The following is a 13382-nucleotide window of genomic DNA, read 5'->3' on the forward strand; positions in this document are numbered from 1 at the left end:
CAGTAGCAATATTTGATCATTTGAAATCAACGATTAATTTATTCTTGTTCTTTCAGATTCCATTGAATGTATTAAATGCCCATCAGAGTTTTGGCCTGATGCGACGAATCAACATTGCATTCTAAAGACCATTGAGTTCCTTTCCTCTGAGGACAATTTAGGGATCATACTGTCAGTGAATGGCATTGTATTCTCATTGATACCTTCTGCCATTTTGGGACTCTTCCTTCATTACCGCAATACGCCCGTTGTCAAAGCCAACAACAGAACCATCAGCTACCTACTACTCTTATCCCTTTCCTTGTGCTTTCTCACATCATTGACATTCATTGGTTACCCTGTACGTTTGAAGTGCCTCCTTCGACAGGTGGCCTTTGGCATCATATTTGCTTTGTGTGTCTCTTGCATCTTGGCCAAAACTATGATGGTCCTTATCGCTTTTAGTGCAACCAAACCCAACAGTGCCTTACAGAAATTTTCTGGACCCAGATTGTCTTACATGATCATCACTGTCTGTACACTCATTCAGGTTCTGCTATGTGTCTTTTGGTTAGCTCTTGCTCCCCCTTTCACAGAACGCAACAATTACTCCCAGCTTGGAACAATAATAATTGAATGTAATGAGGGATCACCTGTTGCATTTTGGTGCATGCTAGCATATCTTGGACTACTGGCAAGTATCAGTTTATTAGTGGCATTCCTGGCTCGAAAACTGCCTGACAGCTTCAACGAGGCCAAGTTCATCACCTTCAGTATGGTTGCTTTTCTCAGCGTCTGGCTCTCTTTTATTCCTGCCTATCTCAGCACCCGGGGTCAGTACATGGTGGCCATGGAGATTTTCGCAATCCAGTCCTCTACTTCTGCTCTGCTTTTGTGCATATTTTTTCCAAAGTGTTACATCATCCTTATAAGACCTGAGATGAACACAAAACAAAATTTAATGGGGAGAGCTGTAGACAAATAGAGCCACCTTAATTGGGTTTGAGTCATTTTCCAATCATGATAAACCTGTAATTTCCCAAATTCCCTTGGGTGTACATGTGTTTTACAAATGCACATGTTATGTTATATTATGTTGTATTTATTTAGGATTCTCTGTCGCATTGACCAGTCACAAAGGCTGAGAAATGCTTCATTTTGATTACGCTCACGACTAAAATTATGAGATACGCGCAAGGGACTAAAGTCACCAAGAAAAGTCACAAGCAGAGTCTATTTCTATCACTTCTAAACTGCTGAGGTAGTTCTCTCACACAAAGGAGGCCTTCTTCAGCCTTTATTGCTTTGAGACTAAAAGAAGGCCAGCTAAGTGGCCCTTGGAGAACTTCCTACGCCCAGGTACAGCTGAAAAGAAAGTCTCACCTCAGTTCTCTTCACCCTTCTGTCAGACTCAGTTTATCCTTCCTACTGGAAGGAATTGGAAGACACAGTCTCCTTTCTGTTTGAAAGTACAGAACATGTCCAAGTCTGTGTTTGGAGCAGATGGTGAAGAGGGGGAGGGCAAGAGGGATATGATGGAAGAAACACAACAGACATTGTTGGTTTGTTGTCACTCATCTCTTCTCATCATATGGAGGTCCTTCTTGATTTTCTGAGGTCGTTCATGAGAGTAACCTGTTTTTAATATAAATAACACATGTTTCCTGTCACTCTCTACTCTTACATCCGTTCATTTACATGGATGTCACATAAATGGTAACATTATATAGGAATTGAGATATGCATTATTTACTATAGTAACTGATGGTCTGGTAAATATTTAACATATCTACACTGTGGTAAATATTCAACATATCTTTCTAGAGCCAAAAGAATTGCTGTGACACTAGTCTTGTTCAGATGTACTATAGCAGTTGTTATTGTGCCACACTTTGAGACACCGAGCAGAAACACACATTTCACCACTGCAGAGGCCCAAAAGACAGATTAAGCAGCACAATGTTGAGTGCATGGGAGAAACCCTTAACTTAGTGCAGGGTACAGTACAAGGGCTTGACAGGAGTTTGGCAATTCAAACAAGTAATATCTAAGCGCTGCAAGCAGAAACATTCTGTGAAGATGCTCTCCGCATTTGGCTTTAACATGATCTTGAGTAGATAGCCAGTAACACAAGTGTAAACTGATTCTGAGCAAAGGCTTCCTTGCATCAAAAGTGAGGAAAGCCAAGCACCTGCCCCCGGTGTGCATTTTATGGACAGCGAGATGCTTGGACCCCGCTGTATAATTTCAAACCACAGAATCCTCAAATCTTGCAACTCATCCTCAAATCCTGAGATCCACAAATGATGCTTTAGATCCTCACATCTAGCTGTAGCCTGACATTAAATTAGGACATGCAGACACATCTTTCGGTTTGCCCTCATGGGGACAGATTTTACTGTGCTGGTAATGAAGGGGCACAACTGGGCAGCACACATGTGATAGGTACAATACTGGTTGACATGACTCATGACACACAGTGCAAATGATATGCTGGATGGCAATGCCCCAAGCAAGTGGTGGTATGGGCAGTCAATACCTCGGTGCAAAGTAGATGGGTGATGGGCGGGCAATTGTGACAAGCCATAACAACATTTATTAATTGTTTTGTATTATTTCTATCACACAGATGAACTAAACTTCTTTTGACTTCTTTACATAGAATATATGAGGACATATGTGCACACAAGCAACAATGAAGAAGGGGTGGAAGACCACAGCAATGTTGTTAAAGCTAACAGGAAAGTAGATCAAGGCTGGGAAACAGGGAATTTGGGGGTCAGTGAAAAAAAACTTGTCCTGATTTAGTACTTAACCACTAGCAGTGATTTAGTGTGAGGGGTAGCAATAGCAAAACACACTGGGTGGGGGGCAACTCTCTCACATGACAGTACATATTGCGTTGAATTACTCCTCTAAGATACATTTTGAAAAGATCCCTTACAGCTTTTTGGAACAATAGCATGTTAGAGAATGTCCTTTTCAGGGTCAGAAGGGTTTTCCAGGTAGTCACAGCTTCTCTAGAAAAAGATTTCCTTAATGCCTTTGTTCGAATTTCATATGGTCCAGCTGGATAGAGGCCCTGCTCTTGGATTCTCTTCTTTCACAATTCATTACTGAGAAATCAGAGCAAAACAATATAAAAAAGGAAGGGAATGGGAATGTACCCTTTATATTAACCATCTTGAACCAGCCTTAGCCGGAGCTGCTAAGGAAATTCCTCATGTAAGGAACCGACTGATTCCAGCATTGCTCTACGCAGATGATGCAGCATTATTAGCACGTACAGCCTTGGGGCTGTAGCACTTGTTGACCGTCTTTACAAATGTCATGGGCTCATTAGACTTAAATGTTAACCTGTAAAAGTCACATATCATGAGCCTGGGAGGAAAGCCAAAGGTAGGCAAAACTTTTTACTGTGGCGGGACTGAACTAACTAGAGTCCACACATTCCCTACCTGGGCGTCCTATTTGATGATAGGTGTTCATGGGTTGCGCAAAGGATCGCAAAGAGAATTGCAATCGCTAGATCAACAGGGGCGGTTCTTGACTTCACCCCGAGGTTGGGTGCCAAGCCCATGCAGGCGTTGTTGAATATTTATAAGGCCAAGAGCATTGATATAGTGAAGTATGGCTCTGACATGTGGGGCTATAATAACCTCACAGAGCTCCAAATTGTTGAAAATAAGTTTCTAAGAAACCTGCTCTCCGTCCCTCAATCCACTTCCTCGTATATAATGATCAAGAGGTGGGTCTCGGCTATGTTTCTGATCTGATTAGAATGTCTCCCATTCTCAAATGGATCTCGATCTGGTGTTATCCTGATTTGGTGTTAAATAAAGAGATCACATGAGATTGCATGGCTCTAGATGGGGCACGTAGTATACCATGGTTGAGACATTTGAAAAGCACAGCGGAGTGGCTAGGTCGGCCAAAAAAGATCTTGTGTGATCCAAGCCCTCACTTCAGCGCATAGCAACATCAGAAAGAGAGGCCTTGGAATTATTGAAACCCACTGTCCGTGCCAACCAGCTCCTAAAAACGTCCTATTTTATGGAGCCTTACTTGGATACTGTTACCAAGTCACAACATAGTTTTCTTTTTGACTCGATTTAAGTTGAACTATTTACATTTTTTTCTGGCTGATCCTTTAGGCTGGGCCAAGATAGAAGACCTGGGTCCTTGCTCATGCGATTGTTTTTCAAGGCAAAATACTATGCATTTTATCTTATTCTGCAACTTTTCTTTACCTATTCGCAGGTGTTATATCCTGACGGTTCAAAAAAAATAAAGTTTTTTTGCAGGTGAGACCAGCTTTTTAGTATCAGCAGTTAGCGCAAGGAAAAAAAGGAAGTAGCAACTGAAACAGGTTTATGTATCTAGATCCTGTTATGTATTTTTTTCCCTATTGCACAAGAAATGTTTTTATATTGTTTGTATTGTATAGTGATATTTGCATATTAGGAATTATGGCAATGTTATATTTATGGATGATTTTATGTAATCATTCTTTTTAATCTTGTAATGTTGATGAGTATTTTTTAAAATACTTTAATGGTTTTTAATAATAACTGAATAAAGTAATTTTGACTGACTGATTGGGAAGCATGAGATGCTATTTGTGAGACAATATTACAACTCAAAATAATATAATAAAAAATGAAACAAAATACTGGCCATTTGATAGGCTGAGTACCTATGGAACAGGGACCCCTGAAGGGTGAAGAAGGGTAACATGAAGAAGAGCTTATGGATCCTCAATTTCATACAAAATAATCAATGGGATATGGGGGGTCGAAAGGAAGATAATATCATGACATAGGAGAATGAAGGGGGGAAGCAGGGAGTCCATACTTGCATCTACACCCACATGTTCTGGAAGAATGGTATGGGGAGGGAAAATAACAGGAGTGATAGGGTAGTGAGACAGAGGAAGCAAAAAGGATGGATATGGAAAAAGACAGGAAACAAGAAGAAAGAGAACATTGCAGAAGGCAGAAATAATAGGGGAAAAAAGAGCAAGTGTTAGAGGAATGCATCTGCACAGGGCAGGACCAGGTGGGATCCCAAGAGCGATGTCAATGTGGGACAATTTAGCACCCAGCAAATCCATTAGGGATGAGTATGCATGCAGTTAATGCATGTTGGATTCTCTTGAGCTACCTGAAATTGCGAGGAGGACTACTAGGTAGCTCAATCTACCTGTGTGTGTAGTTCTTCAAATGTCAAGCGTCTGATTTTTAATTTAATCTGAGATTCTAAAGAGGGCCAGTGAAGAGCAGTCAGATTTAGGGAGATGTGATCGTATTACTTTTTCTCAAGTTCAAAATTAAGTTAATAGTTGCTGTAATTTTTGTTCATTGTATTCTACATTTAAAATAAATATATACAAATCATTTACCTTGATTTACCTTAATTTTTTAAAAATATTTTTCAAGTTTGTCATATGGAGATTACCATCCTCGTTACTTGACTTGCTTTTTACTCAGTTCAGGAAGGAAAAATACTCCTGACTTGTTAAAAACAAAAACAAGATGCCTTGCTCCATTACGGTATACCTGGATAGGTGTGTATTTTTCTGTCTACTTAGATTGGAGGGCTCGAAGATTCATCACCCATATCAAACACTTCCGCAGGTAAAATCCTCGTAATACAAATTACATCAGCAACACATACTTCAGCCAGAGGAAGATTGACTCTCCAAAAACCACTGCCATTAGCAGAGTAACCTCATGATAAAAGGGCTAACAATATCCATTACAACCGAAAGCAGAGGCCAAAAAATGTGTAAATGTATACACTACAGAAAATATGTATTCAAAAGCATGACAGTACTATCACAGACTAATGATACCTGCAGTTACTTACTATATGAAATTTACTCTCCTATATCTTGGTAGCAACCTCCGCTTCACAAACTATCTGTAAGTCCATGGACCTCTTTGAGATCTTTGTCCAGCACAAGTTAAAGATTAAGCTCAATGAAAATGTGCGACAACAGTGTACGTAACAAGAGAATTCTGTTAAAATGTGCAAGTTCCTTCAAATGAAGGAGTGCTCAAATTTGTGTCAGTGCTTTGGGTATCTGTCTTTCTCTTTTCACAGGTTCTGCACTATGTTGAAAATGTACATTTTAAGACTAAAGTTGGTGCTTCCATGCATTTCGTCCGAAATGGTAACCCCCATGCTCAGTTCAATATTATCACCTGGCAAAGAAACTCTGGTGAGTTTGCTAACCAGGTGAAAGAGGGGAGCCACGATTCCACTGCTCCTGCAGGTGAAACTCCTGTCATCAACACCAGTGGGATGCTGTGGGCTGCCGGGAGCAGTCAGGCACAATTGGACAGAACTGATTGTCTCAACAGGATGGGACCAAAACCAGTATTATTAGCCATATGAGCCACCACTGCTTGCCAGGGGTGATGGCACTTATGCATGATTAGCCAAATAGGTTGGTGTAAAGTAAGGTAATTTATTTCATTGTTTGTAAGCTGGATATGAAACAGTTTATATGCCTGTAACTGAGAGGTGGTGATTAAACTGGTTATAAGGTAAGTAGATGTTACATGGGAAACATATAGGAAAGCATATGTGATTTCCATATTAGAAGGATATTACCAGTCATCAGGAACCTCTGTGCTATATTAATCACAAAATCTCCAACATCATACTTGAATATAGGCAATTAATTCCAAGGTGACCTTTAAGATCTCTTAAACATACTTGATGTAGGGTAAGGTTTTCCTTGCAAAACCAAAATGATTGTTTCATCTACCTTCACACACTTAGTAGAAGACTTGTCATTAATACAGTGTTCTTTTAGTGTTTTTGGAACAAGCAGCAGTATGTAATTTAAAGTTCAGAACAGAGAAAGGTTTCAGCTTTGTTGTTTTTTGTTTTGTGTTATTGCCAATTTAGCCCACGGTATGTATGTGTTTCGGTTCTTGCTAGCTGGGTACACATGAGTTGAAGTTGTGGATTTCACTACCAGTTGAGACCAATATGTAGGGCTCTGTAACTGAATTAAATATTTAATTATTTTGGCCCACTATTCATTATCAGAGGATGGCATATCACTTTCAAGGTCAACTTTTGCGTCTCTGCCATGGTGGCATTGAGAGTCAGGTTGAAGTCCAGTGTGAATTCAAGTGGAGTGCAATAAATTAGAGTTTAAATTCCATTAAGGTTCATGCCATTAAGCCAAAGTGTGAGCTAGGTATTGCTTAGTGTTCTTAACATTCAGTAAAAATGTTGTTTTGGTGAAGTTGAGCTTAGGATACGTGTTGGACATCCAGGTCTGAATGAGATATGAATACTGAAATGCTGGATGTCTGGAGTGAATTAGACTTTCAAGTGGAATTGTGCATGGTGGACATATTCATAAATTATGATTCTTTTATCTTATGGCTCTGTGCATTTTACCCTGGCTAAATTGTGCTAAAGTGCTTGTGTTATCTTTGTTAAACCTTGTACTTTGTATTGGCATTTATATATATATATAATTGGCTTACACCCAATTGACAAATTCAGTTTACTTGTAAGTCTCTGGCAAAGTGCTACTACAGGTAGACAGGGTGCATACAAAAAATACTACTAGTTGGCCTGCAGCACTTATTGTGCCACCCACTTAAGTAGCCTTTTAAACATGTGTTAGGTCTGCCATTGCAGACTGTATGTGCAGTTTTAAACTGTTATTTTGACCGGGCAAAGTAAACCGTTAACCAGACCCAAACCTTCCTTTTTTAATACATATGCCCGTGTGGTAGGCACTAAACAGTCCATATGGCAGAGTGCAGCGTATTTAAAAATTTAATTGTACTTGTAGTGAAAAACTCGTACATTCATTTTTCACCACTGTAAGGCCTGCCTCTCTCATAGGATAACAGTAGGTTACCTTATTACATTTAATAAGTGATAATTTTCAGTTGGGAGCATCACGGCATGTTGTAATTGCAATTTAAAACCTTTTTTGGGGGGAAAGTTGGATTTTAACTCACATTTCAGAAAATTACACTTTTAGAAATTTGGCATTTTCCTATCCCACTAATTCATGCCTGAAGACTGTATCCTGTGTCACATGACCAGGATTAGCTGGCATTTGGTCTGTGTGTTGCTCCCAGACAGTGATACAAAGGAGGAATATGTTTGGCAGGATGGGCCATCACTGACTTGTTAGGGGATAGTGCAGTTACCTACCACGATCTGGTATCAGTACATTCACAAAGGGTTTCACACTAGTCTTTTTGCCCCGGAAAGGCTTGGAACAGGGCAGGGAGGCAAGACATTCCTAACACCTTTGGTGGTAGAAACCTCCAGGACTCTCCTACTTCAAAGCTGGCACAAAGTAAAAATAGTGGATCCTCAGACACAACTTTACAGTACACATCTGGACCTGTGGAAGATCCAGAAGAAGGACTGCTGGGCTACTCTGCTGCAAGAAGGACTTCTATCTGAGTGAAAAGGATAGGACCTTCATTTTGAACCCAGGACTACCAGAGTGACTCCAAGGGCTAGTTGGCTGGCCTGCTGATCAGAGCAACAGGGGCAGAAACATCTCCAGCCAACTTGAACCCAGTAACTGGACTCTGCCTGCTGTGAGTCTTGCCCACCAAGCGCTGTCACCCCAGTCCTGGTTTCTTGGAGTAGGCCTGAAGCTGATCTGTCAGCCCAGTTATCTTCTTTTGGGCAGAACTGACACATCTCCTTGCATCTCCACATTGAAACCACCAGAGAACTGATGCTTCATGATGTATCCTCGATGCAGCACCTTGATTCGCAGCCCCATAGCTTCCCAGATTAACCGCTGCGTGGCACATCCTTGATGCAGGACCTCACATTGCAGTCCACAGCCCATCAGCTCTGTAGCTGCATGGATCATCCTCAGTGATGGATGTCACAATGATCTGCGACAAGGATTTGAGGTATTTAGTTCAGTGGGCTTAACTTGGCCCTTGTATCCGGCATGCATTCCATTGTGGTTGGCCTGAACTAGTGACTTTGATAAGGCCTGGCGTGACCAGATAGCCATAGTTGATGTTTTAAGCTTTTAGCACAATTTTTTTACTTAAGTCTTGAAAATTGCATATCTCTGGTTCTACTGATTGGATTTGTGTTGTTTTGATCTTAAACAATGTGTTACATTTGACTCTATTTTTCTAAATTGGTATGCAGTTTTGCTGTATTACCAATATGTTACTGTTTGAAATGCTGCATAAATAATTTACACATTGCCTCCAAGTTCAGCCTGACTGCATTTGTGGCGATCTACCATAGGGTTAGGCCCAGGATAATTCTGGGGTTTGCTTGGGTTTCACCCAGACAAGAATTGCAGTCGCTGCTCGAGTAGGGTTTCACCTCCCTCAACCATTAACCCAATTCCTTACAGCAAGGTCTTGACAATACTCAAGACCACTGGAATTATGCAGCAGGGGAGCACCAAATGATGTGACAGTATTGACGAAATTATACAGAAAAGGCAAATTATGCAGCATAATGCATCACATTTAGATACCATTACTTCATTCGGCCCTTAATAATAAATGTTGGAGGGACCGGGGAGTGGTTTGAAAAAGGGGCATACTTGCTACTGCATGGGAGGGATTTAGGAAGGAATGAAGAGTGGCTAAAAGAAGGCTAGGGAAGGGCATTCACCCTTACACAAAAAATCCACTCTCATTTACAAGCTGCATTACTGAAGTTACTGCAGACAAAAAGGAACCATAAGTAACTTTTATCTAGCTTTGGGCCCGATTCCGATCTTGCTAGGAAAACCCTCCGTACAACTCAGATCCAGAGGGCTTTCCAAGCGAATCGTGCGCCTGGAGTCCAGACGAGTGAGTACGATGCTGACGTAGGCTTACAGACTCGGTTCGCTCGGACTCCCATTGAACTCTATGGGAGCTCATGTAAAGACACTTACACAGGCTCCCATAGAGGAAAAGGGGTGGGTGGAGAAAAAGTCAACTGTGTGGCGGGCACCCCATGGTGCTCATCACACTGTGTATGCCTATATTAGGGAGACTCATGAGGGTCCCAGTTGAAGGGGGGCCTGCTACGGCCCCTCGAAGTACGCTTTCCACAGCTGGTTCATCTACCTGAGATCGAGGGGAAGCAGCTGTCCGAATCATGCATTGTACTTGCTCGGTCAGAATTCGTCTCGATTGCATGGCATGATTTGGCTACGAATGAGACATATGGAGCGGTTCTGTCTGGAAACGATTTGATCGGCACTTACGTGATCTTCACATCGTACTTGGTCTTTTGGACCTGTGTACGATTTGGTCGGAAATAAGGGTAACAACTCGGATCCGGCAAACCCTATTCCGATTCGGAGGCCTTCCGAACGACATCGGGATCGGGGCCCTTAGTGTTGGAGTACACCCAGCACAACACACATGGTCAACTACTGATACTGCAATGCCTTTCCTTAGAAAATAATGGAGGTAACAACTTAAAACAAACCCCATTGGTAATGTTAATGAATTCAATTCAATGTATAAATATATAAATATCTAATTTAATGTTAAGGCAAGTATCAACAAATAAATTATATTTATCGTTTTATTGTTAAATATTTGAAGAAACTTAAATAAATGTAAATTAATGTTACACAATTGTTTAATAAAACATAATAAACATTCTCTCAATTAATTCCATATAACACTTTTAATACTTTTTAATTTACTGTTGGGGTCAGACGGGGTGCATGGTGGACCCATTCCTCTCCTTAATCTATATTAATGGGCTGGGTGAGAATTTGTGCGAGTAAACCAAATACCAGTTCTGCTACATGCGAACGATGCTGTTCTCATAGAGAGAACAGCAAATTGACTTCAATCCCTCCTTGATAATTTTCATTTATTTTGGATTGATTAATGGCTATACACCAATTGGACTAAATGATTTGTTATGAAGTTTGGCCTCAAAAAAGCGAAGATGAGGAAGTTCATGTTAGAAGGGGAAGAAATCAGGGGAAAAATACTTTTTTTATTTGGGTGTGCCGTTAGATATGGATTTTAATTGGTAGTTTTTAGTGAGCAATGCAATTTCAAAGGTTGATAGAAAGTGTAGGTAGATTTTCTAAAAGAATAGGGCATAAGCCAACTAAGGAAATAATTTATGTGTTTAAAAGTAAATGTCTGTTGTTTCTTTTGGTGCTGGTGTCTGGGGATATATAAACTGCAAATCGCTGTGAATAATAGAAAGCAAATGTGTTAGGAGATTGCTGGCAGTGCTGCAAAGGACTTTTGTGTCTTTTAGTCATAAGGACCTTGGGCTGGGTTATTTAGAAGAAGATATAAAACTGCAACCCTTGCTATTGTGGGCAATGATTTGATTGTATAAATTTAGAAAACCGCCTAGAGATTGCTTGGCATGGCTTAGATATATAAAATCTAGTTTTCTAAAGATAGGCACTCCTGAGTATTTCTCAAACCAAGATACCCGTATTAATCTTTCAAAAATTAAAACACTTTTGTATCATTATTCTCAGACACTCCATCCTGGGGGTACCCCTTTTGACAGGATAGAGTTATACCTTCAACCCCAAGCACAGGCTGCACATTATTTACAATTAAGTCTAAACAACAGGTGACGCCTTTGAACATTACATTTTCTGGTAGCGTTCCTATCCAAGGCACCCGGTTCTCCTTACTCCCTCTGTGTCCCAGTGATGGTTTTATATATCAAAGCACTAAGCACTTTATTCTATTTTTTACACTCTGTACTTCCCAGAGAAGGCAATTCCTGCGTCCATTATTATTAGCACAGAGGCTAGGAGACATGAGACAGCTCTGACTTATTTATATCCTTAGATAACACAGATATTATATAAGTTGTTTTAAATTACATTTAAACAGTATTTGGGCTATATAGTAATTACTTAGGGGCCGATTAGGATTGTGGTGATTCCGCATCCTTCGGGCCAGCGGAAGCCACCGCCGGCCCGGAGGATGCGGAATCACCGCAGCAGTGCCTTCAAAGACCCCCCCACCAGATTAGGATGGCTGGGGGGTCATTGGCGGACGGGTAAACCGTCCGCCGCTTTTCCGCCGCGGTTGCCTTCCGACCGTGGCGGAAAAGCTCTAATATGGTGGTCTATCAGACACCGCCAGCCATATTAGGATGGGGCAGGAAACATGCCCGCCGTGGAAAAGCATGTGGTCTTTTGAGTTTGAGGGCCCGTTGCGGGCCCCCAGGGTGTCAGGGGGTGGGGGGTGCACATGAGGGGTACCTATGGTAACCCCCTGCATTTACATGAACAAAGGGCAAGCACCGCACGTGCCTTTCGCTTTGTGCATGTAAATGCAATACATGCATTTTTAACCCTGCGGCAGGTGCTGCTTCAAGCAGCACCCGCCGCAAGGTTAATGATACGGGATGTGACCGCCAGGGTGGCGGTCACATCCTAATTCAAACGGAGGGACCGCCGCTGCCCCTGCGGACGGTCCTTCCACCTCGGGGGTGGCGGATGGACTGAGGTCCGTCCGCCATCCTAATGGGCTCCTAAGTTTGTACCATGTTCTTTTCTTATGAAAGCAATATGTATTTATGATTTTGTATCTAAATGTATTGGATTTTGTGCAAAGTTTTATGGCTCAAATAGAATATATATTTATTTTACTTTAGGAGGGATTCTTTGTTTAATGTTGTTCAGGAAGTCTAAGGTAAAAATAATGTAATATATTCAAAATAATAGCATTTTGCATTTCAAAATGAAGCTATTTTTACTGTAGCATTTTTTATTGTTCGACATTTAAAAGAAATTTAAACAATTAATTTGCATCAATATTAAACATAAACATAATTTCCATTATTTTTCTAGATCAATAAGCTTTTTGCTTTACCCCATACTTTATCATAGGTGATTTCTGCCACCATTGTTAAGATTTCCCCTATGGTAAAGTATAGGGAAACGTTTATTAAAGTTGAAATAAACAGTAAATATATTGTATGATAAATATTAATGTAAATGTTGTATATATTTATTTCAAATATAGAATATTTAAAAAAATGCTGCAGCACAATTTACCTAATTTGAAACCAATATGTATTTTAATTCAGTTAAATGAAATTAACTTTTGTGTAAAATGTATTAATAAATATCACTTAAAGTAAAAGAATTTTTATTAAGTATTAAAAAATACAAAAACGTTAGGTACATAATTTATTTAAAATAAATTAACAATTTTTGTTACCAATAATGTTACAATTAGTTTTCAGAATCAAAAATGATCTTAAAATATTTTATATATATGGGGTTCTACTTAAAGTACCTGCCTTTCATAATTTCAATGGGAGGGTATTGCACCATCAGGGTTTGGCCATTGAGCCACTGAATTTACTTCTGCTCTTTTTTGGCAGTAGGAACATGTACTTTAATTAGCTGTACCCCCTTTTTCAGG

General features: G+C 40.3%; 1 protein-coding gene across 1 annotated transcript in view; it reads left to right on the forward strand.

The window, feature by feature from the left end:
- LOC147666001 (extracellular calcium-sensing receptor-like) overlaps positions 1–964 on the forward strand; it is an 89628-nt gene extending 88664 nt beyond the window's left edge. Inside the window, exon 7 of the mRNA XM_086949336.1 lies at positions 57–964. Coding sequence (XP_086805462.1) covers positions 57–964 — 908 coding nt within the window. The remainder of the gene's footprint in view (positions 1–56) is intronic.
- Positions 965–13382: the final 12418 nt, after the last annotated feature.

Source organism: Lissotriton vulgaris, unplaced genomic scaffold (assembly GCF_964263255.1).
Source record: "Lissotriton vulgaris unplaced genomic scaffold, aLisVul1.2 SCAFFOLD_3231, whole genome shotgun sequence".
NCBI classification, from domain to species: Eukaryota; Metazoa; Chordata; class Amphibia; order Caudata; family Salamandridae; genus Lissotriton; species Lissotriton vulgaris.